Below are 27,844 nucleotides of genomic sequence, written 5' to 3'. Positions count from 1 at the left end.
TTACGAGAAGGTATATCGGCATATGCACCAGCTCATTTTACGACACCGATGATTTTATTGTATTATCTTTAGTTAATAAGAGACACCAATTAGGTACTTAATTAATTATAAAAATGGCGACAATAAATGCTCTAAACCTAACCGTTCAGACTCTTGAGCTTGTTCTTCTTATTCACGGCCAAACTGTTGGCAAACTGTTGGTCCGCTTCTGCTTTGTAGTTCTTCAAATTGTAGTGTGTGGCCTGAAAATAAAAATGAAACATTAAGCAATGGAGTAATAGAAAAGTCATGATTGTAATAATTACATTAAGCGCCTCTTTAAACTCAGTCTGGGCCAGGCGTTGTACACCACGGAAGTTCCGACCCAGAATACGACCCAGCTCATAGCGAGAAATGCTGTAACCCTCAGTGGTTGTTGTGGTAGGATCACTGCCGCTATCATCGGCATTAGAAAACTTTTGAAAAATAGAGCAGAGGGGAAAAAGTTATTTAGATATTACCAGTTTTTTACAAAAAGTATTATTTATTACAAAGTATTATATTTCAAAAAGCTTTTTGTTTGTTTATGGCCTGGTTACACTTAGAGTGAAACGACCGCGGAATCAAAAACTCCATACAAAACAAACTGTCAAATTTTTGTACGATTTGCAGTTTGATATTTGGATCACACTTCTCGCTACGTAACGCTACGTATCGGCATAACGTTGTGTTAACTATAACATGGCACTGTTAAAGCCACTCTTCGCAATTACGTATTGGAAATAGGTTTCAAACCTATTTTCGTCAGAAAACAATGAAAAAATGAGCGCGACAATTAAGAGCACAACAAGAAAGCGTTGTTTTGATGATTTTGGAAAAGTGGATAAGGTGCAGCTTATAAACGCAGTTATGAATAAATATAATAAAAATAAAATAAAACTATCTTCAATGATAATATTAATTAAATAAAATTAAATATATGCAATAAGCATGCATAACTATGGAATTACATAAATACAAATAACAAACATATTTAATTTAACGCTTTTCTGCATTTTATTTGGTTAAATTAGTTTTTGTCATTTTGTTTTGCTTATGAACAGCTGATTTGGTTTAACAGGGCATACAAACAGCGCAGGGTCGCTTAAATACGTATATCGATAGCAAAAATACTAATATTCTGTACATAACATAACAGCTGATTTTCAGCGAGGAAAAAGGGCAAACTCCGAGTGTAAACTAGGCTTTTGCGAAAATTTATGAGCTTAAACTACCAAACAGTAAAAGGTGTTTTTTAAGACATATAGATCTTTCAATTGTAATAAATAAGACAAGAAATTAAAATTTGATGAAATTTTTTTTTTTTATTTGAAAAATTAATCCCCAGCTTTTACATTTAACAAAGATTTCGGGCATATGGGCACAGCGCCTGTACTTAACGTAGTGCTATCTGGACCTCCAATTTTGGGCCCCTTTTTTAGCTCTGCTGGCCATATATCACTGCGGACGGCAGTCCGCGCTAGTGACGAAAGCAGCACGAAGGGTGCGAAAGGCGACTAGCAATATATACAGCTATCAATGAAAAATTGACATCTGATATCTTCTTATAAAACTTCAATATGTTATGGTCAATAAAACTCCACGAATTTTGATATATCACACACATCTGTATAAATTCACTTGCTCAAGATATTAACAAATAAGTGTATATATACATATTACTTAGAGTCCAAAGATAACAGCAGCAATAAAGTGTCATATCACCAAACCTATGTAGCAGACAGCTTTTGAGCGGAAAAAATAACTTGTGTTGCCCCAATTTTTATATTAAACTTTATTTTGTTCGTCACAAAATTAGATATCAGAAATTTTGGGACTGTAATATGGTTTCGTCACTAGACTTTTACCTCGTGTAGATGTTTTTTTTTAGCGATCACGAATAACACGAACAATGCTGGTCTCCATTTTTGTTTGAAATTATGAACGACATTGGTCAGCATCAGTTTTGCCAACTTTAGGGTCTTAAAAAAGCTAAACTTGCCTTTGAAAAAAGCTAGATATTGACAGAAAATTTTGTTGGTGGCTACAAAAAATTCTAGAGTAGTGAAACGATATTTTTATTGATTTAATACAGCATTTTTGAAAAGTTATCAAGTTCCTTAAGCATATCGTCTTCTGCAGCTGAACTTATGTAGGTCCCTATCTTTTTTAAGCATACTGCTGAAACTTAATAATTATAACAGCATTTATCTTCCCTGCGTAGTCCGTATCTTATGTGTAAAATTGAGTTCATTGTTTGAACAGCCATTCTATTTCGAAGTTTAGTTTAAAGCTTTTTCATTTGACTATGGACTCTTTCCACCTCTGCGTTCGACTATGACAGCGATATAAGGGTTAAGGTAGGTAATGATGCCATATGCCAGTTGGACACTTTGGTCCAAAAGCTTGTGGTATTCTTTTAATTGGACCACTTAATAAGGTGGACGTTCGAGTATTGGAACATAATCTTTTCAATATTGGTTGATTCCACCTTGCTTGGAAAATAGCTATAATTCCCGATACCCGCTATTTTACAATTTATCCCGCATTTTTCAATTGCAGCCCGCTAGATCTAGCGGGGAAATAGCTTAATTGGCAGCACTGGTCCGCATATGTGGTTTCAAAACGATTGGGCTTCGTGACATACGGCAAGCGCAACCATCGACTTATTAAAATCAAAGAAACACATAGGCAGCGTGACGAATCAAACTTCGCGTTTGACTATCGAGCTTCAATCGAACACATGCGTCGTGAGAACAAAAGCGGTCGAACACTCGAACACACTCTCTCTCTATATCAGGGACATCCACCCATACACTCTAATGTAACAGCGCGCGTGTGTGCGTAGCAACAGACACAACGGCGAGAAATCTAAGGCCGAGTGGCGTAATGGTCGCCGACTTGCCACAAGCAGACCTATTCAGTTTGGGTTCCCGGGCTCGAACTCCGCTCTAAACAGTCTTTATAAATAATATTAAATAAATATACAAGCCCGTCGTCAAAGTATTAAACATGTAATCTTAAATTCTAAAATAAAAAATTAAAAAAAGGAAAAAACAATGTAAAAAAAAAAAACAAAGTTAAAAATATTTTTTTTTTCACTTTAATGCTTAGGGATTTCACGGCAGAGTTCCACGGGGAGTCCCTAACGTTTTTCGTGAGGACTATTTTAGGGAATACCTAGGGAGATGTCCTCTGTCCTCAATCCTATGACATGACAATGTTAAAATCCACAACGTTTTTGATACCATGTCCCTAGGTTTTCCCTATCGATTATGGACAAGTCCATAAGGATTCCAAAACTTGTCCTTAGGGTCTGGAACTGCTGTGAAGTGACAGACCCCAATATGCATAGATGTATATGGGCATTTCTACACTGAAAAAAAAACCAACTTCTAAAATCAAGAGGATTCATCTTAAATATTTTGTTTTTAAAATAAGATTATTTTTAGACAAATTACTAAAACTAAGATTATTAATCTAAGAAATCTTTATATCTTAATACAAGAAGAAAAATCTTTAATTGTAAGGAAAGTATAAATAGGAACTATTTCGTATCAAACAAATGATGGCACCGTGGCGCTCTGGTTAGAGAGGCCGCTTCAGTTGTGAAGCAGCTAGCGTCGGAGGCCGAAAAGCGTGGCAAAAGTCATTTTTTTGACGAAAGCGTTCGTAAAAAGTTATAAAGGCATTCGATAGAGAAAACTTGAAAGATTACGAATCCAAAAGTTTTTTGAAATCAGGTAAAAATGTGGACGTGACAGCCTCTCAAAGTTGACCCATTTTTCAGTGCGCGCAAAAATGTGAAAATTTAATAAAAAATGCAAACTTTAAAACTGATTTGATGACAAGTTATATGACCGATCTTTATGTTTTTGTTTTCATATGAAAATTACATTCATTTCTAATTAAATGCCGTAGAATTGTTTCTTCACTTGTTGACCTTTTATCCCAGCGATGTTTAAAAAAAGCACTAAAATTAGGCTATTTTTGACTTTGATGGAATAGAACAAAAATTGGACTCATTTGTACTCGATCCCACTACCACAGAAGTCTTTGTTAATCAATTCTCTAACGAAATAACCCCGGTCTTTCATGCGTCCAGCTGCGTCTGGGGAAGTTATAGGACAAAAACTGATGCAACCTCGCAAAAAAATGGTGATAGATAGAGGAAGAGCGCAGTACAATTACATACGCTTTCGCTATGCCAGGGGCATCATACAAGATTTAAAAAAAAAAATGGATTTTTGTTTTTAATTTGATATGTAAATATGCACTGAAAATATTTTTCAACTTTGACCGACAAACCTAAATTAACCAGCAGTACAAGCACTCATTTTAAAGCTAAAGAAGTTTTCTATCAAATGCTTTTTAAATTTTGCAAATATCTTCACTGGTTCAAAAGACATGAGGATCTGCCCCACTGTGCGTCGGCTCGAATCTCCCTCTAACAAATTAAAATAGCATTAATAAAATTACTAAAACAGAAAAAAATTTTAATAAATGAAAATTTAAAAAGACAAAAATAAAATATAAATATAAAAAATAATATTTATTTATTTTATTTTTTGATTTATATCTTAAGAACATTTATTCTTAAAATAAGAACTTGGTCTTATTTAAAATTTTCTTCAAATCAAGATGTGTTCTCTTAACCCTCTAACGGGTAAGACCGTCTGTAGACGGTCTTCCGTTTTTAGATTAAAAATGGAAAACTAACTAGAGAAAAATCTCTTTGAGTTTATTTAGTTTAGAATTGATTTTCTGACGTTTTAAAATTTAATTAATTATTTTCCGATGAACCGTTTTTTTACAGAGTTTTTGTAATCATTGAAGTTGTGAAAAATACCAAATTTAATTATGACCAAATAAATTGCAATTTCAATCGCCAACAAAAAATATATTGACTAAGTCTATCGATTTGTGAATTAGACTGCTAGTAGGTAATATTATTCTCTTATGATTTGTAAAAAAACAAATACAAAAATTCACCTGCTAGTATTCTTAAAAAGCGAAAAACTGAAGACCGTCTGAAGACGGTCTACTCGGTTTGAGCGGAAAAAAATATGGCCGTTCGCTTGCATCACTAGGGAATATCGCACGCAACTTTGGGTTATATCCTTTGCTATTTGTTGCTTCTAAAGTTTTTTTTTGAGTTAATAATCACTAATATAACTATTAAGATACAATTTTCTTAAATTTAAGTGTTTATTATTTATAACATTTATTAATTTATAAGCAATTTTATATTAACAATTGCATGAGTTGATAGATTCTGTAGAAGCGATGATAAGTTTAGCAGTTATAATAGTGATGGGACTCCGATTATGTTTTCGACAACATTCAATCTAGAAACCCAGACTATTCCGAAACCATTAGAAAATTGGAAAATAATTGAAAATGATAATTCCGACGCATTTCTTCAAGATTTAAGCCTCTCATTCATTGCTTCTCAAGACACTCAGGCAACAGTTTCACCTAAAGTGTTGGTCCTATATCCATCGATATAGAAGAACTATCCTTATCAACAACTGCATGCTTCAAGTCTTTCCAAAGCATTCGATCTTCGTTGACCATACTTAAGCCAACTAGTCCTCAAATCCAGTCTACTTCCCGCCGAGTACTGCTCCAAGATTCAAGGAGTTTTCATAAATTCGGTATTGTGGAATTATATATATACATATATATATTTGTTAGGATATCACCACTCCACAGAGCCAATCCCAATGAGGAAAGAGCTAAGGCACTGCATTATGGTAGGATGCAGAAGCTATTTAAGAAATCAGTTGCCTCCAAATAAATGAGGAATACAATAATCACATTGGAAGGGGTCCCTTGGATGGACGGCCTAATGGGCACTTACAATCCAAGGATGAAGAGCAGAAATATTAAGAAAGCTATTCTACTATACGATGAGTGTATTTTCTATAATTTCGTGAATATGAATGCCGCTAATGCAAACATATAATACAAGTGGCTTCTTGCATAGAAAGTTTTCGACTCAAGCTTTACGATCGCAGAGCAGCTGAAGCAAGGTGAGTTCCTTACAAAAATAGCACAAAGACTTGTTTCCTTTAAGGAAATGGCATGAAATGACTTAGCCGGTTTAGCAATCACTGGAAACGAGCTGTTCATCTGACATCAGATAAAGATATGAAAATGCAAACAATTTTCCAATTTGGTTGTATAAAAAGGAAAAAGATTCATATAGTCTGTATTTTGGTAAGTCAATGCTACATTTATACAAATCAGTCTCCCAAACTTCTTTTTGGAACTTTTATTACAAAAATAAATATATTTTAAGGATTTTCCACATGTTAAATATTTAGTAACGGTTAACTCAAGCAATTGTTAATTAAGTTTACCGTTACTAAGTAATATGTGGAAAATCCCCATTTATTTTTATAAAATATATTTATTTTTGTAATGGTCGTTTTAAAAAAAATTTGGGAGACTGATTTGTATAAATTGAGCATTCAAAAAAGGGTATAATGTGTTTGGCAGAATATATGTAACAGGCAGAAGAAGGGCGTGGCAAACCCCATTTAGTATATATATTCTTAATCAGGATCAACAGCCGAGTCGATTGAGCCCAGTCTGCCTGTCTGTTTGAGCTCGTCAATCTCAGAGACTATAAGAGCTAGAGACTTCAAATTTATGTAGGTTCCGGGATACCATACGCAGGTCATGTTTGTTTCCAATTTCGGATGTCACGCCTCTTTTGCCAACAAATCGCACAAAATGATTTACAGGCGCAATTTTTAAGATATCACTCCTTAACTGAACAATTAGGTAGGAAGTAAGTCTATTAAACGACCCTGAAAATTTCAAAGCGATTGACCCATAAATATAGAAGATATTTAGGAATCCCACAAAAAACCTCTGCACGAGGTAAAAGTCTAGTGACGAAAGCAATTTCTAGCCCCAAAATTTTTGATATCCAAATTTGTGACGAACAAAATTCAGTTTAATCCAAAAATTAAAAAAAAAAATATAAATTAATAAAAACATAGCGAAAATAGGCATTGTGCACTGTGAGCAAAAAGGGTAAGCTTCTTTGTACATAAAAATTACTTTTTGCGCAGTGCCGAATGCCAATTTTCCCTTTTTTTTTTTATTAATTTATGTTTTTATTTAAAATTTTTAGATTAAACTCAATTTTGTTCGTCACAAAATTGGATATCAGAAATTTTGGGGCTAGAAATTGCTTTCGTCACTAGACGTTTACCTCGTGTGGAGGTTTTTTTGTGGGATATCAGAAATTTTTGCAATTGTAACACATTGTAACTTTCTCATTAATGCAGGCAAATAGTAAAATATATAAATTTAGTTGTTGAACGTATTTCATATTTAAAAAAATTTTTTTCTTTAATTATAAAGAAAAACTAGGGGCTCCGCCCCCTGTTTGCTTTGCTCGCGTTGCTACAGCCGAGCATACTCTACTGTCGGTGACTTCGTACTTACTATGAAAAAAAAAGTTTTTCATACCTAGACTTGGATTACGCCGGATCGGTCCTATGACAGCTATATGATATAGTGGTTCGATCAGAACCAACTTTGGTCAGGATATATAAGTCTAACTTAAATGCATATTCTATTAGTTTGGTTAAAATATTTCACTAAACAAAAAAGTTTTTCATACTAAGACTTAATATTGGACTGATCGGTCCTATGACAGCTATATGATATAGTGGTCCGATTTGATCCAACTTTGGGCAGGATATATAAAACCAAGTTAAATGCATATTGTATCAGTTTGGTTGAGATATCTCATAAAACCATAAAACGTACTTAAACGTGATTTTCGACCGATAGAAAAATGTATTTATTCACTTAACACGTAATATCTTCCAAACCCCTCAACCAAAATTTATGTTTCATACACAAAAAAACGCGAAATTGTACGCATTACAACATATTAAAATTTATTAACAGAAATCGTAAGAGACGTTTTGTCAGAAATCGCCAAAAATGTAAGCTAAAAAACTTTATTTCACCAGTCCAATTTTACCTGAGTACTTTAGAAAAAAAGTTTACGCATAAAAGCGCTCAAACACAGCTTTCCAATGATATATAGAACATATCTGTAGCTTTTATGGTTTGGAGACTGTTGAGGTTTCTATTTTACCGGGATTTAGCGTTTTCCCGCTAAACTAGCGTGTTTTTCAAAAAGTCGTAGAACAAACATTTCTAGATTTTCGAAAAGGAATAAATCCCCATCATTACATTTAAGCTTCTTTAGCGCTTTGATACAAACAGACAAACAAAGAAACTAACTTTTCATTTAATTTTGAGAAGTCCACTTAAATTTTCAAATTTATTTATCTTTTGAACCAGTTATCGGATTTGGGTGATTGAGGTATCAATCGATTTTTAATTAGAATTTTCGAAAAATACAAAATTTTACCAAAAGGCCCCAACAGCCCCATTAGCTGCAATCATTTAAATTTTTCACCTCCCACTTACACCCCCGTATCTCATGACCCAGGTTGGTTAGAAAAAGTTTTAGTATGCCATTTTGTAAGTTAAGACTAAACCTTTCGATCGGTATATAACTCGATCTGATCGGACAGTCGCAGCAAGTTTTCGAACTTAGCTGTATATATTGTTAGTCGCCTTTCACACCCTTCGTGATTCGTTCGTCACTAACGCGAACTGACGTCCGCAGTGATAACAACATTTTCTTAATTCAAAAATTAATAGCTCTTGAATTTCTGGCTTGATTCTTAGACTGTGTATGGATGAATTACAGATATATTCATTAACTTTCAGGAAAAGTAAAGCTTTTAAGTATCGGTTTTGGCATTCTTAAGTAATAATGACAAAAGATTCGGAAGATCTAGCTCTTATAGTCTCTGAGATCCAGGTGATTATATGTCCTCCATATATCATATTCCCTAAAATATCTTCTCTGTTTATTAACCGATCTCGATGAAATTTTCAGCACACCTCACACCTATCCTGTGTGCCAAGTCTCAAGGCTGTAGCTTTAAAATGCTCTTGTTATTAGATTTTATATCATTCACGTGGTTTTATAGGCCAACATCGTCGGAGTATTGTCACCAAATTTGGTTGCTCTAACTTTTATAGTCTCGGAGATAAAAGTGTTCAAAGAAGTGTACCATAATTGTCACGAATCTAATAGGCTCTAGTACCCATTTTGTTGGGTACCGAGCTAAAAACTCCAAATTTGTTGCCTAGTGTAATCTCACTTAATCGCAGCATGATCAGACAAGTAGAACGGAAGTAATAGCTAACCAAAGTTATTAATAAAGTTAATTTTTCAATACAATCACCTTAAAGTATGCAGTAGTTTTTATTAGGTAGTAATTTCTTTAAAATACCTTTATATATATTGAAATAAGTAACACGCATCCTATGGTTGGGATCTCAACTATAGCCTTTCCCACTAAGGTATATATATTCTCGATCAGTATCAACAGGCTAGTCGATTTAGACATGACCGTCTGTCTGTCTGTTAAACGGGCAAAGCCTGCTTGTTTTTTTTTCCTCACTGTAGCACCATTAATTATGTTTTTTATTGTATTTTGGAATGGAGTCACATCTTTGAATAAATGAGATCTACAAGTTAATTCCCTAAGAGCCCTCATCTGACTTACCATCTTTTCTGTCGTTGGCTTTGGTTGACTTGTTGGTTTCATTGGGCCCGGATCACTGAACTGCTCATTTACCGTATTGTAGATGTCATTTAGAGTGTTCTTTGTGTCGGTATATTGCTAAAATGCATCAGAAGACACCACAAAACACACAGATAAATCAAGCATATTTATAATATCCATACTTACGTCAACAAGAAGATTTTTGGTTATCACCATTTTTTGCACGAAGTCCAAAAAAATGCCACGTTTTGTGCGCTCGTGAGGCAATGACACCTTTAGTTTGTTCCTGTGATCATTAGCAGCGACCAGTTGCATTACCAAACTGATCATTACAAGCAGTCCCAGAGATTGATGTGATGTTAAAATCAACATTCTATGGCGTAAGCGTTACACTAGCATAAAAAGAAAGAAATCCTGTCATTAAATCGGTGCGAAGTTTGGCAATTTGCTTTAAAAAAAATGTATTAAACTTTAATTAACATGTAGCATAAAAGAGTGCGTGTTTGTGTTTATAATATTAAAAAAAAATGATTAAAATGATTAGAATATTTTCGAAAACAATAATGCTTTACACAGAAAAACTTTGGGGCGTCATGCTTATATGAAAACAAATGATATAATTTGTCAAATTTATCACTAAATTCTAGTATTTAAAGCATCCCTGTATATCTTTGGTTCGATCTATAAGCGTTCCAAAATCGCCAAATTTATTATGTGGTGTGTTTTGCAGTAGAATCCAGGTGCTTTAGCTCCCACGACATTTTGGTCAAGCAACATGTAGAAACAACTAATGCTAAAACCAAGGTAACCATCCTCCATCCACACATCTTGTCCCCATTATCCTTTTTCGCTTTCGGTCTACAATGCAGCGTTCTTGTCGTTTTTATTCGCGTCGTTCGCTGTCATTCTCACCGGATTCTTATTCTCAGCAGTTGTTCCAAAGGCTGCAGGCCGCTGTGCAACTTGAGCATTTTAATTATGCCCTAATGGCACATAATAGCCACCTCTGAATCTGCCTCCTTCTCTACTTCACTTTATCTAAAAATACATACTTGCTAGCTTGAGCAACGTCGAGGTCTCTGGCGAATTTAATTGGTATTGAAATCCCTTTCGCCGCTGGTATTTTCCACAACTTTAGCTTTTTTTTCTTTCGAATTGCTATCTGTTTGGCCATCTGTCCGTCTGACTGTATTCAGGTAAGTTTTGCCATGGCCTGTAGTTTTTCTAATACTTTTTGTGCACTTCTTCCCAAAAGTGACTTTAAGGGTATATCAAACGGATCAAGAAGTTAAAATGTAGTGTCAATTATTCTAAAACAAGCTTTCATAATTCAAATAAAATAAATTGAGTCAGTTAATAAATAATGTAAATATGATTTTCATAAAATAATATTAGATAAGGAAAGACATGTACCCCTAAGTATTACTATTCGAAATACTGCAATATATAAGTCAAAAGAAAACACAATTGTTAAAATATTTTAATAAAAACATCAAAAGTATTTTATGTAGCGTAGCAAAGCGCAAAGAATATCGGTTTAATATCGATTGCGCCTTTGTTCGTTTTGAGCTTTTAATATGCACTATTGGTTTCAATCCACAAAAAAAATGTTTGTTCATATTATCGACCACTTTTTATGTACTTAATTTATTACTTTTGATTTTTCGAGCTAGGTTAATGATATTGCTTTCAACTTTTAACAGCACATGAGTATGGAGTGTTAGTATTTATCGAGAATTCTTTTATTTCAGAACAGACGACGATCCATTTAATGGGAGCATTCAGCATGACATGATACCCTTTTATATAAATGAAACCAATTTTGGTATTTTTGGCTCTCGAAAATTTGCTGCTTAATGCAAAAAGTAATAATCAGGTATCATCATTGGTGATCACAGTTACGTGCTGAATGCCACCATTTTGTGTTCACATTGTCGGTGAAAAAACGCACGTTTGAAGGAACTTTTAGTAATGAATCGGCAATTTTGGTTAAAGAATTTCAGTGCAATGAAAAACATAGGGTTTCAGTTACGGTTACAAATTTCTATCGGTTACTAGCATTCGGTTTCGTTATTAATTCCTGATTTTATGTATAGTATGTTATGTATAACAATTACTCATCTACGCCAGTTTACGAATTAAATAATAAATATAATATATAAATTAAACTAAATCGTTTGTCAAAGAAAGAGTATAGAATCTGCGCTATTCAAGTGCTTTTCTGCCTTTGGCCCTTTGCTGATATTTGTAACCGGTTTTCGGCAATTTTCGTTGCACTTTTGTGCATGCTTTGACTGTTTTATTGCCATCCCCCACTCAGAGAAGCCTGCACCAAGCAATGAAGCAAACTTCATTTTGAAATTAAAACTTTTTGGCCAAACGGAAAAGCGGCCATGGCAATCGCATTCTTGATTTTGTTTTTAAACTAACTCATCAACTGGCAACAAAACTTTGTAATTATATCAATGAGTGGCTGCTGTTGGCCAGACAACCGCCGAATGACTACCGATGTCTTTAGACAGAACTTTTCGAAAGGGTGTGTCATATGCATTCGACCATGTGCAACGTGGCATTAGTCAAAAATCAACCATTTCTGCTTAGATAATTTTTGCATGCCATTTTAAATTAATTTGAGTTGACTGCGGCTAAGACGATGGAAAGTGTACTCAACCACGACCAGAGCTACTTTGTATGAATGTACAATGTATATGTATCTGTGGATTTTTTTGTTTTCAAAGTGAACATAAATGTCGATTTTCATAACTATTTGCATATGTACTATTTATTATACCTTAATGTACTCTTAACAAGTGTAAATATGTACGTAAGTACTTTCATTAAAGTGGGCCAATTTTTGTCAAAATCGTTATCTACGAACAATATTCAGAAAGTTTGCTTAAGAAGCCATGGGTCTAAATTTAAAATTGAGCTTGCCATTTTTAAAATCAAACTATTCGTATTTAATTACACAAGGGAACAAAATTTAACTTTTTTTGTGTTGATTTGAAATGTATGTTTTTTGGGATCGCTGTTTTCAAATCTGATCTAAATTTTTCTCCATCAGCTCGCGTTTTTGAGTTATAGGTACTTATCGAACTTTTGACCTTTTTCATCAATAAAAGTTAAAACAAGTGAGAAGACCATACTTGAGATCCCGACCATAGGATACCCGTTACTAATTTCAATATATATTAAAGTACTTTAAAACAGGGACCGTAAATAAGTGTTATGTTAGCAAATTTTAACTAAATAAATCAATAGGATAGAATTATGTTAGGATAACATGCAATACACCAAAATTTCTTATTTTTGTCGTAATTAGCGATCTAAGCTAAAAACTTTTATTTGCGATAAGAACGATATAAATCATTTTTAATTCTTATTTTTCATTTTTATTAAAGAAGTAAAAAATAATTATTAAATAACAATTTTAATTTAAAAGTTGTAAAATAACACCTATTCTTGATTTTTCCAACAAAAATTTAAAACAAGTGTTATTTTTGATTTTTATTTTAAATGTCACAAATAAGAGGTATTCAATAACTATTAAGTAAAAATTAAATAAATAGAAGTTCAGTTGAATGTCTTTCGAACCAATTGGTGTATTAAACAAATTTAAAGATATTCTTATGTGTGGTGGTTTTTCACGATTTTCGGGGGCAGAGGGGGGCGTGGCTTAAATTTGAAACAAACTTGATCTGCGTGGGGTCTATAGAAATCTGTGTTCCAAATATGGTTGCTCTATCTCTTATAGTCACTGATATCTAGCCGCTCACACAAACGGACATGGCTCCCTCGACTCGGCTGTTGATGCTGATCAAGAATATATATACTTTGTGGGGTCGGAGATGCCTCTTTCTCCCTACTACATACATTCCAACGAACACAATTTACCCTTTTACTTATTTTTTAAGTAAGGGGCATAAAAATCATAGTTGCTCCTCATTGGACGATTTTCAAAAGCTTGATTTTTTTCAAAGGTATATATTACATCTCTAAAACTAGGGGGCTCCGCCCCTTGCTCGCTTCGCTTGCGGTGCTAGAGTCGATCGGTCCTTTGACAACTATATGATATTTTAGTCCGAATTGAACCAACTTTGGTCAGGATGTATAAGACTAACTTAAATGAATATCCTATTATATTGGTTACAATATCTCAAAAAACAAAAAGTATTTCATACTAAGACTTGATTTTCACCCGATCGGTCCTAGGAGAGCTATATGGTATAGTGGTCGGATTTAAAACAATTTTGGTTAGGTTGTATAGGACTAACTTAAATGCGTACTCTATTAATTTGGTTATGACATCTGATAAAACAAAAAAGCTTTTCGTAATAAGACTTGAATTTCGCCCCATCGGTCCTATAACAGCTATATGATATAGTAGACCGATTTAAACCAACTTTGGTAAGGATGTATGGGACTAACTTTAAATCATATTCTATCTGTTTGGCTATGATATCTCATAAAACAAATAAGGTTTTTTGTACTAAAACTTGGTTTTCGACCGATTGTTCCTATGGGCGCTATATGATATAGTGATCTTATCAAAAAAAGAAACAATCATTATTTGCCTGTCTCTGAGATCTAGGCGCTCATGCAGGTGGACAGACGGATATTGCTATATCGACTCTGCTATTGATGCTGATCAAGAATATATATACTTTATAGGGTCTGCCACGCCTCCTTCTGCCTGTTACGCACATATTCGTTAAAACAAACTTAATAAACTCCTGTACTTTTTTTAAGTACGGCGTCTAAGCATATAATTTTGAGAATCGCCCAATAAGTAGCGCTATGATTTTTTAACTTTTATTGATCGAAAAAGGTCAAACACTCCATTAGTACCTGTAACTCAAAAGCGCGAGCTGATGGAGAAAAATTTAGATCAGATTTAAAATCAGCGACCTTAAATTAGTTAACAACAGGAGCTAAGTTCCAGAAAACAAGGCCCAGTAAACAAAATAAATTTAAAAAAAATAAATAAAAATTTTAATCAAATTTTTATTTTCTTTTGGGTAGGTATTATGGTAGATTTCTACACTGAAAAAAAAGACCAAGTTCTAAAATCAAGAACATTCATCTTAAATATTTTGTTCTTAAAATAGGATTATTTTAAGACCAAATTTCTAAAGCTAAGATTATTAATCTAAAAAATCTTAAAATCTTAATATAAGAATAAAAATCTTTAATTGTTAGGAAAGTATAAATAGGTACTATTTCGTATAAAGCAAATGATGGCAATGTGGCGCTCTGGTTAGAGAGGCCGCTTCAGTTGTGAAGCAGTAGGCGGCGGTTCGAATCCCCCTCGTAACAAATTAAAATAACATTTATAAAATTACTAAAACAGAATAAAATATAAATAAATCGAATTTAAAAATAAAAAAAATATAAATATAAAAAAAAATAATTTTCATTTATTTAATTTTTTAATTTTAAGAACATTTATTCTTAAAATAAGAACTTGGACTTATTTAAAATGTTCTTAAAATCAAGATGTGTTCTCTTAATTCAAGAATTTGATGTTCTCGACGCATTTTTTAGACCAAAAATCTTAGTTCTGAGACCAAAATCTTGATTTTAGAACATTTTTTTTATCAGTGTATGTACATTTAATCTATTTCAATGACCAACCCAAAACCCATGAGATTGCATAGATCTTTTTAAACCCTTCAGATAAGATAACAGTCGGCAAAAAGTTTTAACTTTTTGGCTATTACAAGAACCTAACCCACTTTTTTTGATAGATATGGGGCCCAAACGACGAAAAACAATTTTTTTTTCTATAGAGAAATTTTTTTTAGAATTTTAAAAATTTGGCATTTTTTTTAAACTTTTTTTCAGAGGTACGTTCACATTTGTCGTCATTACTCGAGAATGCCAAAGCTGATATTTAATGAAAGTTAATGAATAAATCTTTAATTCATTAATACAAATATAAAGATTTAAACCAGTACTTTAAGAGAAATAAATTTTTGAATCAAGAATATGATTGTTTTTTTTAAGGATTTTTTTTTAAATCTTTTTTTACTTAAATAAAATGTATTACATTTTTATTTCTAGCTGCATTAATTGCACGTCGTTTAAAATATGATTCATTTAAGTCTATGGAGGGACTGCGATATAATATTATTTTGTGTCTAGGCATGTTTTTGTCGACTTTGATGACTTCCTTGTGGAGCATGACCTTGAGTATGAAAATTTTTTTTGTGCTTTTTGAGATATCTTATCCAATTTCACACAATATCAATTTGTTGTAATTTTACACATTTTGACCATATTGAGTCCACTATATTATATTGCTGCCATAGGGCCGATAGGTAGAAAATCAAGATTTAGTATGAAAAACCTTTTTTTGTTTTTGAAGGTATCTTAATTAAACTCATAAATTCGGTATCTTTAATGGCCCATTACATCCTAACCAAATTTGGTAGATATCGGATCACTATATTATATTGCTATATGAAAAACTTTCTTATTTTTAAAGTTACCTGTACAATCTTACAAATAGTAAACCTCGTATAATCTTATACAACCTGTCCAAATTTGGTTGGATCGGAACACTATAACATATAGCTTCCATGGGAACAATCAGTTGAAAATCAACATTTGCGTGAAACTTGTTTTCTTGTTTATATTCTAATAACTTAGACGTCTCTCCATAAATTTTAATGAATCATATCACTGCGGACGGCAGTCCGCACTAGTGACGAAAGCAGCACGAATTGTGCGAAAGGCGACCAGCAATATATACAGCTAATATAGAAAATTTGATACGACTGTCCGATCAGATCAGTTATGTACCGATCGAATGGTATAGTCCTAACTTACAAATTTGCATACTAAGACTTTTGATAACTTACCGGGCTTATGAGAAAATGTGTGTTAGTAAGAGGGGCAAGTTTAAATGATTGCAGCTAATGGGGCCGTTGCACAGTGGTCGCTTGTGTCAATCTGTCAAGCAATAACTAATAACTTGAGAACTACATTTGTAATATTTAGACCCGTTACTTAAAAAATAAGTAAATGGGTATATTGTGTTCGTTGGAATGTATGTATCAGGGAGAAGGAGGCATCTGCGACCCTATAAAGTATATATATTCTTGATCAGCATCAGGAGCTGAGTCGATATAGCCATGTGTATCTGTCCGTCTGTGTGAGCGCCTAGATCTCAGAGACTATAAGAGATAGAGCAACCGAAATTGGAGCACAGATTTATATAGACCCCACGCAGATCAAGTTTGTTTTAAATTTAAGCCGCGCCCCCCTCTGCCCCCGCAAATCGCGAAAAACCACAACACCCACAGTTTTTACGATAGTAAGTTTTTTATGGTAATTAACGTTATTATTAGCATCTATTATCCCACTGAATCGCATCAAGATTGGACAAGTAGAACTGCAGTTATGGCGATTTAATGTTTTCAAAGTAAGACCAGTAATTTCTTTAAAGTACTTTAATATATATTGAAATAAGTAACGGGTATGGTCGGGATCTGGACTATAGCCTTTCCCACTTGTTTTTATTAAATATACATAAGAGTCAATTTACACTGAGGCCGGTAAGCTAAAAGCCTTAGCTTACGGCGAAAGTCGTTTACACCAATGAAAAGGCCGATATTTTGAAGTCTAATTGTCAAATTGTAAATTGCTCATTACTAAATTTATTATAAGTTGTACATAAAGTTTGTATTTAAATGTATATAACGGATCCATCATGTATGTCCGACGACTTGTTGAATGCATAGTTAAATTAATGAGGAATTGACGGTTTACAAAAAATATTTCAAATATTAGCTGGCCTTTTTTGTAGTGGTAAATCGTAGCTCGATTGCTTGACTATCGATACACTGATAGAAAAAACAACGCTGTGATACATTTTTCTGCCTACACCTGATAATCCAATTATCGGTAATAAAAGTTATGAACAGCTGTAAAAGTTCGGAATTTCTTAAGTTGAAAAAAGAATCTTATTTCAAGTTCCGCTTTCGCAAGTACAGAAATCTAAAAAATGAGATTTTTCGGGGATACTTTAAGTAAGTTTTTGTTTTAAATAAAGTCTTAAAAAATTGAAAACATACTACTTTAAGTACACAAAAATCTTGAACTAAACCCAAAATGTACTTGTTTCTAGTCCAAAACATTGTTATAATTAATTAATTTTAATCTTAAAACATACACTAGTATGTTTACTAAAATAAAGAAAAGTACCAAAATTAAATACCATTTAATAATGGTGTATTTTCTTGTTTAGCGACCTTTCGGAATAGGTGCTGATTTTACCAGCGATGTTGAGAATTCTAAGGTGCGACAATGAAAAAGAAATATCACAAAACGTACTTGTTTTTAGTACGAAACGTTCTCATTTTTAACTTCCTTTCAATTTTGAAAAAACTATTTTAAGTACAAAAAAATCTTGAACTAGTTTAGTACAGTTGTTTCTGGAGGTATCTTTACGAGACGCACGGATTATATATTTGCCATGATCTTATATATTCTGACTAAGTTTGATTAAAATCGAACTATAGCTGCCATAGGAATGTGAAGTCAGAATTCTAAATTTAAGATTGATTCGTAATAAATTCAAGATTTTAGTACACGTGAATCTTAAAATTATTAGAACGGTAGAAATTCAAGTACGGTCGTACTTGTTTTTAGGATGGCATATTTTTCTGAGTGTAACAAAGAAAACTTTCGATAAACATTTTATGTATTTCGATAAGAAAATCTGACGGGAGCAGAAAAGTCGCACAAAGTAACAGCCTTTTTTTATGATACATGCTCAGGTATCATGATACACAAAATCTGGTATCATGATACCAGTAACAAAGTAACAGCCTTTTTTTATGATACATGCTCAGGTATCATGATACACAAACTCTGGTATCATGATACGGTATCTCAAACTCAAAATTATAATTTTTTTAAATATTCGGAAAAATTAAATAAAACGTATTCGAATTGATGTCAGGTTTAATAAAAAACGAGTTAAAATGAAATTTAATAAACTTTATTTTAACTCAAACCTGTTAAAATGGCATCCGGTTGGTACATTGTTGTGAGACTAAAAGAAAGAAAATATTTATTTTAAGCTCGGTGGCTTATAGCCCATTTCCACGACAGCACATTTGGCTCATTTGACGCCATTTTCATCATTCGGCCCGAATGTGGACTTCATTTCAGTACAAAATCCGAATGATCATTTTGGCTCATTCACAATGAATGTGAAGATTTTTTGTAATTCGCCCCGGCGAATTTCAAAATTTTTTTTATCGAACACGCGATGTTTATCGATAAGCTCGTGAAAAAAAAACAATTATCACCTTAACCAAATGTTTTCTTCAATAAAAACAATAGGCATTAAATTTGCGCCAGTTATAATACCAAAATAAACATTAAAATGTTGTTATTGTCAGCTTTTTATAATTTGTGAATATCAAATGTCTTAACAGCTTCACATTTGGTCGTGGAAAGCCAAATATCAGCCACATTCAAATGTGATCAAATGTGGAAAATGTGAGTGGTCGTGGAAATAGCCTATTAATTGTTAGAGGGGCCGACCTGCTACAGACAGATCTTTTTCAGTTCGAAGGTCTGGGTTCGAGCCCTACTCTTAGCCATGCTAAGGAGAAGAGTCAGGAAAAAATTCAGTTAATTTTTATATTAAATAAATTAAAAGTAAATTAAATAAAATAAATTTAAAAAATAGATATTTAAAAATGAAAAAACAGTTAAAAACAAAGTTTAAAGAAAAAAAAAAATTAAAAAGATAGTTTTAAAAATAAAAAGCAGTAAAAAACAAAGTTAAAATAAAAAGGATATTAAAAAACAAAAAATAAAAAACAAAATATAATAAAATAAAAAAAAATTAATAAAGCAATAAATATATTTGAAATATTTTTTTCACCATAATACCAGAGCAAAATTAGTTTAATAATGTCATGTTTATTTTTTAAATATAAAATATATTTAAATTGAAGATGTTAATATTTGTTTTTAATTTAAAGTACTTACACTTTATATTTATTTAATCCGTATTTAACGCTAAATCATAGAGCAAAATACTTAAATTAATGTGGAAGTATTAAAATTTCAGATCATTTTTCTATCAGTGTTGGAAAAATATTTGAGCACTGGAATAAATACTGGCGGGGTGTTAGATTGCAAGAAAATAATTAATTTAAAAAAAATTTCAATTTTTAATTTTGTATTATTTCATGCCAGATAAGCAGAATCGCCAACTGTGCGATGGAGCCTTTTGGATAAATTATTAAAAATACGCGTCGATTGACTTCTTGATCACCTAAATCCGATGACTGGTTCAAAAGATACTTTTAGTGACCTTCTTAAAATGAAATGAAAAGTCAGTTTGTTTGTTAGTTTTGCTGTATCAAAGCGCTAAAAAAAACCTTGGATTTGATGATGGGGAATTATTCCTCCTCGAAAATCTAGAAATGTTTGTTCTACGACTTTTGAAAAAAAATTTTAAAATCTCGCTAAATTTAAACCCCAACAGTTCTCAATCCATAGAAGCTACAATCATGTTCTTAATATTGTTGCAAAGTATATTTAAGGGCTTTTTTCCTAAAGTATTTAGGCCCCAGTACTTACTTTCACAGGTGAAATAAGGCTAATTAGCTTATATGTGATAAAATGGCTCTAACGATTTTTGTTTATTTCTGATATGTTGTAATACGTTCGGGCTTTGTGGTACCTCTTAACGAGCAAAAAACTTTTTCATACTAAAACTTCATTTCGATGTATCGTTCCTATGGCATCTATATGATATGGTGATCCGATCCAAAAATAAAAACAAAACTTGATCTACCTATGGTATCCAGGAACCTAAATACCAAATTTGAAGTCTCTAGCTTTTATGGTCTCTGAAATCGGACAGAATTTATTCGGGGCCAAAAACGGCGAAATGCAGCTTTTTTTCTATGTCCGAGTTTTTTTTAATAATTTTTCAAAAATCTGGATTTTTTTCTTATTTTTTTTTTAGAGGTGCGCCCACTTTTGTCATCATTACATGTGAATGCCAAAACCGATTTCCAAAAGCTTTTTTTTCTAAAATGAATATATCAATATTTTTTTTCCACGCAGTCTTAGATTTAAACCAGTAGCTTTAGAGCTATAAATTTTTGAATTAAGAAAATGATGATTTCTTGCTTAGCTTTTTTCAGTTTTTGTTTTTTTAATTCAAGGAAAACTCTAAAAAATAAATTAAATTTTCGTTTCTATTTTATTTACATAGCTGCATTTAGATAGCTGCAAATTATTTTAAGATATGATTCATAAAAATCTATGACCAAACAGCGATATACAATTTTTTATCGGTGTTTTTTTTCGATTTTTAGACCCTGTAGTTTTTTTTAAGTATTGGGTTTGTTTTTTAACGAATTTGTGCGTAACAGGCAGAAGGAGGCGTGGCAGACCCTATAATGTGTATATATTCTTGATCAGCATCAATAGCAGATGTCCGTCTGTCTGTCTGTCCGTCCGTCCGTCAGTATGAACACCTAGATCTCAGAGACTATAAGAGCTAGAGACACCAATATTGGTATGAAGGTTCCTCTGTATTGCAAGCAGATCAAGTTAATTTTAAAATTCGGCCACGCCCCCTTTATCGCCCACAAATCGAAAAAAATTTCATATCCAAATTATAAGATCAATTTAAAATCTAGGGACACCAAATTTCATATGTAGATCCCTCAATATTGCAGGCAGATTAAGTTTGTTTCTTTTTTTTTAATCGGACCACTATATCATATAGCGCCCATAGGAACAATCGGTCGAAAATCAAGTTTTAGTATGAAAAACTTTTTTGTTTAATGAGATATTGTAACCATACTGATGCAATAAGCATATAACTTGGTTTTATATATCCTGTCCAAAGTTGGTTCAAATCGAACCACTATATCATATAGCTGTCATAGTACCGATCGGGTGAAAATCAAGTCTTAGTATGAAAAACTTTTATTTTATAATAGAACTAATAGAATATGCATTAAATTTGGTTTTATATATCCTGTCCAAAGTTGGTTCGAATCGGACCACTATATCATATAGCGCCCATAGGAACAATCGGGCGAAAATCAAGTTTTAGTATGAAAAACTTTTTTGCTTTATGGGATATCGTAACCAAACTAATATAATAAGCATATAACTTGGCTTTATATATCCTGTCCAAAGTTGATTCAAATCGGACCACTATATCATATAGCTGTCATAGGACCGATTGGGCGAAAATCAAGTCTTAGTATGAAAAAATTTTTTTTTTGTGAGATATCGTAACCGAACTAATAGAATATGCATTTAACTTGATTGTAGATATTCTGTCCAAAGTTGGTTCAAATCAGATCACTATATCATATAGCTGTCATAGGACCGATCGGGCGAAAATCAAGTCTTAGTATGAAAATCTTTTATGTCTTATGAGACATCCTAACCAATCTGATAGAATTTACATTTAAGTTAAATAAATATTTTTTAATTTTTTCCATTATTAGTTTTTGCCGTATTAAGTACGGGGTCTCCGACAGTCGAGTATGCTCGCCCACTAGTAGCACCAGCCCACTAGTTTTGACTTCCTTGTGGAGCAGCATGACTTTAAGTATGCAATGTTTTTGTATTTTTCGATATACCTTAACCAATCTCACAGAATATCAATTTGTTGTTGTCCTACATATTATGACCATATTTGTTTTAAGTCGGTTTTTTTGTTTTGAGAGATATATTAGCTTAACTGATAGAATATGCATTGAAGTTGGCTTATGCATCCTGACCAAAGTTGGTTTAAATCGGTCTACTATGTTCATAAATGAACATGGTATCTAAGCAACCCTCGGAATGCGCTGCCAGATGTGCGACAAACGACTTGAAAAGGTCACCAAGGCGTTGGATTACCACATGGGCAGCGATCCTGGCGCTTAGAAATAGATGGGCAAGGGCAACATAAACAAAACTGAATACATAAAAAATTAGAAAAACCTCCGTCACATAAAACTTATTTACTCAATGAGAAGAAAAGAGTAAAGAATATTATAACACAATAGTGATCTCTATCCTTTAGTACATAAGATAACCTATAAAACCCCATACGAACCCATTAAACGAGACAGTTCTTAAACAAACGCGTGAGTGTGTTTACTTAGGGATTGGCAAGCGTGCTTACATACCAGTTCTGACGTTGCGACTAACATCGCGACAAAGTTCAAGTACAGATTTGCATGCAACTATATCATATAGCTGCCATAGGATCAATCGGTAGGAGATCAAATTTTATTATTCAAAAAACTTTTTTGATTTTAGAGGTATCTCAATCAAACTCATAAATTGGGTATCTTTAATCGCCCATTACATCCTAACCAAATTTGGTAGAAATCGGACTACAATAACATATAGCTGCCATAGGAACGATCAATACGAACGGTCGATAAGCAACCTTTAGTATGAAACTTTTCAATTTTTTAAGTTATCTGTACTAATCTTACAAATTGAAAATCTCTTATTATCTTATACAACCTGTCCAAATTTGGTTCTAATCGAACCAATATAGCATATAGCTGCCATGGAACCAATCAGTCGAACATCAACATTTGCGTGAAACTTGTTTTTTTGTTTATATGCTCTTAGCCTTCTCTCCATAGATTTTAATGAATCATATATCAAACGACTCGTAATTAATGCACCTATGTGAATAAAATATGGCAACCATATGATATAGTGGTCCGATTTCAACCAAATCTATCAGTTTAGTTATCAAAATTAAAATTAAAATTAAAATTAAAAATTTTATATCGCCGTTTCGCCATAGACTTTTATGAATTATGTTTTAAACAACGCGTAATTAAATTAATTAATAAATTTTTTTTCGTGTTTTCCTTAAATTTTAAAGTAAAAAAAGCTGAAAAAAAAATTAAGCAAAAAATCATCATTTTCTTCATTCAAAAATTTATAGCTCTAAAACTACTGGTTTAAATCTAAGACTGTGTATGAAATATAGATATGTTCATTAGCTTTTAAAAACAGTACAGATTTTGAAAATTGGTCTTGGCATTCAAAAGTATTCATAACAGAAGTGGGCGCACCTCTAAAGAAAAGTACGAAAAAAAAGACAGATTTTTAAAAAATTCAAAAAAAAAAACTCTTTCATTGAAAAAAAAAAAAATGTTTTTCGTCGTTTTCGTTCGCTTAATAGCCAAATAGTTCAAATTTGCTGGTAGTGTAATATAACAAATTATAGTTCGGCATCAAACAGACAGCAGGCGTAAATCGACTAGACTATTCATACTTATAAATTGTTTGTCATAAATTGCCACATAACACCAAAAATATGTAGGTAACGTACACAAATAGGCGTACCTCATCCACAAGCTTGCTCTTGACTTTAACGTCAAAAGCCAAGGGCGTAGGCAGCTTTGAGCGTAGGGGGGGCAGACAAATCTTTTTCATTGTATATCCACACACCAAAAATCTCTAGAGAAATTTTAAAAAATTGATTTTAAGAAAAGCCCTTTGAAAATTTCGGAGTTTACAAAATGTCTGTGATTTCATATTTTTGATATACAATATGTATTTCCGAAGTCACTGAAGTCGACTGCCATAAAATTATTTCAAATTTCAACCATCATTAGTTATTAGTAGTCGTGCATTTTTGCAAAACTATATAAGCTAAGACTTTTTTGGAGAGTAGTTTTATGTGCGCACTCACCATACATAATCTTAAAAGAGCATTCAGGCGTGTTCTACAAATTTTCTATAAAAAAAGCATAGAATAAGCAGTATTCTTTGCCCCAAAATTATTGAATAAAAAAAAATTGATTTTCAAATAAAATAAAAATACCTATCAGGTGAGTTCTACAAATTTATAAGAGCGATATAGTCACCGAAAAGCAATTGTTGGTGTTCCTCAAGAAAAAATTTGAGATATTTAACAAAATTAAATATTTATTAAATTGAACTAAAATATCTTTAAACTGAATAAGAATGCATAAAAATATGTTCGAAAATATTTAATCTCCGACATTTTAGGAACACCAACATTTCATACGGTTGTTTTCAAAAACATTTCTCTGCAAATTCTCTAGAGATTTCTGGAACACACCTGTATAGCAAATTTAAAATTTTTTTTTTAACCAAATACTTCAATAATTAAAAATGTTGCTAATATTTTCTGTATCTTTTATGAATAGTACCACAGCTTAAATAGATACTCAAAACCTTTCAAGCCCTAAGTTTGAAATTTTTTTGTTATCTGATGTGTAGCTAAACCCCTCTGATGGCTAGTTTTTCAATGTCTAGTTAAGAGGTTTGATAACTATATCAGAGAAATTAATGTGAAGTTTGAAGTGATATTTTTGATAAAATGTAAGGAAACACTGAAAACCGGCCCTGAGTGGATTAAGGAAGTTAAAAGTTTGTTAGCCATGAGTATAGGGGGGAGGGGGAGGGCAGTTGCCCTGCACCCCCCTGCCTACGCTTTTGTCAAAAGCCAAAGTAATAAAAAACTTTGATTACAACTCAAACAACAACGAGACCGACCTAGTGAATTGGTGACGGCATTAAATATGTCGAGGTCAATGAGTTTTTGTAGGCATTGTCAAAACAACAATAAGAGTTGAGCGAACGACGACAACGAAAAGAGCGTAAACTGTTTCCAAATTGAGTAGACAAAATATATTCCACCAATTTGCGCCTTTGTTTGATTATGTTTTTCCCGTCATGCATTTATGTATATCTGTTTGTATTATTTTACTTCCAACAACAATCTTTGAGAGTTTACGACTACGGGATACCCTGGTTGGGTTACCTTAGCACGCAAATGCGCTCGCATACAATAATTCTTCCTTACTACTATGTTGTTATTATTGATTTAGTATTTTTGCACAAGAGTCGCCTGCAGAAGCTGCAATGGCGAAATCTGACGGCAAACACGTCAAATGAATAGGTAAACATTGCTTACACGCCACACTGATGTCGATATCGACATATGCTTTGGAACATAGTAATCTCAAAACAATTTTAAAATGTGTTAAGCAAGGCTGCAAACACCGAATCATTGTTCAATTTAGTACAACGTCCTATCTTTATTGTTTTCTTTTTTTCTAAACTTTTTAATACAACTGAGCTGTTTATTAAACAAATTTGAATTTTGATAATAATCTTAGTTTATTTGGAGATTTAAATGAAATCTTTATCCAAAGTCTTAAATAGTTGAGTAATATAAGAAAAACATAAAATGTATGGAATTATTTTTATTAATTTATATTTTTATTTAAATCTTTTATATTAAACTGAATTTTGTTTGTTTGGATATCAGAAATTTTAGGGCTAGAAATTGCTTTCATCTCTAGACTTTTACCTCGCGTAGAGGTTTTTTGTGGGAAATTTGAATTACAGTGGTGATTGCATAAGTGTTGTGGGTGAGCTCGACGCACTAGTAACGTTCCGCAACATTTAAATAAAAATTTGTGTGTTTGTGACCAACTCTGCTAATCGGCCATTGTTAGGTATATCATTCCTTAACCCTTTAACAGGCAAAATCGGATCCCCTTAGTAGTCTATATTGTAATTTACTCAGGGACAGTTAATAATGATTTACAAAATTTATAAACATTCCTAGTCAGTAAACCATTGTTAAGTTTAAAAAAAATTTTGTTAAATTAAATTTCCGATAATATAATTATTTAATATTAATTTTTTTTTTTATAAAGTCAACAAAACACCTTGAGTTTTTTTTTTTTTTTTAATTAAAAATAAAACTCAAGAAATAATCAAAATAATGATTATTCCTGAGTTTTATTTTTGCTCAAAAATAATCATAAGTAAAATAATAAAACTCATAGAATAATGATTATTTTTAGAGTTACATAAAAAAACTTATAATGATTGCAGTCCCTGATTTATTTTCTTTTGCCCCTTTTTGCTCTATTTTGTTCCTTTCCGAATAAATCGCTTTTAAAAAATGACATTTTGTTTCTACTAGTTGTAAGTGACGGTCAGGCGTGGCCCAATTAACAATTACTTTTTTTTTTTTCCCGAAATTCTAGTTTAATATAGGTTAGATTTCCACAACATTTCAAGTGCTAAGCTCCTATACAAGTATAGTACAACAGTTCTTGTTACATCGCAGTCATTTGACACGCCGTATATTGTAAGTTCGACTAATTGTCCCTATGTTAACCATTCTATACAGCTATCCGATATCAGCAAAACTTAATCCTAATGTAAAAGACAAAAAGTAAAAAAGGCTGATCTTATGAAACAACAAAAAGTTGCTTATTAACCGTAACTATCCGGTTTTTTGGCTGTATGATAATGTTAGTTTTATTTTTTTGACACGCCCCCCTCTACTCCCTAAATCGCGAAAAGCCACTTCCCTTGCATTTATTAAGAAATTGCGCTTTTTGTGGTAATAAAAGTTAACTATTATATTTATCTATAATCCCACTAAAACGCATTAAGATCTGACTAGTAAAACGGCAGTTATGGCCGGGATTATTAATTAAATTAATTTAGATTATTAACAAAATTAAGATGCATTTGAATAAAAAATGTAGCTGCATTAAAAAACTGACCCAAGGTTTAAGCCCAAACCTTAGGTTCAGGGGTTATATTAACCGATTCCCGGTTCGAACATATGCCTTGTTCTCTGGTTCGAACCACCGAACCTAACGTTTTAGTAAATTTTTGTGGTTTGCACCCTTGATAATAACAAACAAGTAAATTTTCACAACATAACAAAGCTTACAAGTCTTACATAGCACAGATTATTTTCAAGTACCCACTGTCAATATAATTGCATTAAAGAATGCATAAACAAAACACACTCTCATATACTTGGGCACTAATCAATTAATTCAGATTTTGTAATTATTACAAAATATATTTGAACTCTAAATAATTTTTTGTTACTTTATTTTATCGCACTCTAAAGGGAACTGAACGACAACGACGGCCAAATTGTTCAAGCTCTATGCAGTGAATAATATATATGCCAAAAACTAGCAGGCCACTGCACGCCGCGGCGACCAAACCGGATGAAATACAGTGGTATCATTTCTATGAGATAACTTTAAAAATTCATAAACGGTATAGGCAAAGGTGCGTGAGTACGATTATGTCCTAATATGATTAGGGCACAGTTTTAAAAACCAGAGCTAGTAAATATCACTCGACGCTTGACGATTTGTTTATCAAATATTAGT

At 32.5% G+C, this 27,844-nt stretch overlaps 1 protein-coding gene across 5 annotated transcripts; it reads right to left on the bottom strand.

Annotated features, from left to right (window-relative positions):
* Positions 1-27,583, bottom strand: LOC117788933. 5 transcript variants are annotated; one of them, XM_034627919.1, is made up of 5 exons: positions 27,552-27,583; positions 9,825-10,030; positions 9,639-9,755; positions 306-455; positions 1-242 (listed from the first exon to the last, which is right to left on the bottom strand). In XM_034627919.1, exons 2-5 carry the CDS (start codon positions 10,008-10,010, stop codon positions 138-140), a joined length of 558 nt encoding a protein of 185 aa, XP_034483810.1. In that variant the 5' UTR covers positions 10,011-10,030; positions 27,552-27,583; the 3' UTR covers positions 1-137. The 5 variants fall into 5 exon arrangements, with proteins under 5 accessions (XP_034483810.1, XP_034483800.1, XP_034483784.1 ...); XM_034627909.1 differs by having other exon boundaries at positions 27,467-27,564; XM_034627893.1 differs by having other exon boundaries at positions 27,425-27,561.
* Positions 27,584-27,844: the final 261 nt, after the last annotated feature.

Source organism: Drosophila innubila, chromosome X (genome assembly GCF_004354385.1).
Source record: "Drosophila innubila isolate TH190305 chromosome X, UK_Dinn_1.0, whole genome shotgun sequence".
Lineage (NCBI taxonomy): Eukaryota > Metazoa > Arthropoda > Insecta > Diptera > Drosophilidae > Drosophila > Drosophila innubila.
The sequence above is the reverse complement of the archived record's forward strand: the minus strand, read 5'-3'. Positions and strand labels throughout refer to the sequence as shown.

Coding starts and splice junctions, on each gene's coding strand:
- LOC117788933 (XM_034627919.1), bottom strand. CDS start 10,010: ATGTTGATTTTAACATCACATCAATCTCTGGGACTGCTTGTAATGATC. Junction 456..9,638: donor AGCCAACGACAGAAAAGATG/GTAAGTCAGATG, acceptor ATTTTTCAAAAG/TTTTCTAATGCCGATGATAG. Junction 243..305: donor AGTTTAAAGAGGCGCTTAAT/GTAATTATTACA, acceptor TTTTATTTTCAG/GCCACACACTACAATTTGAA.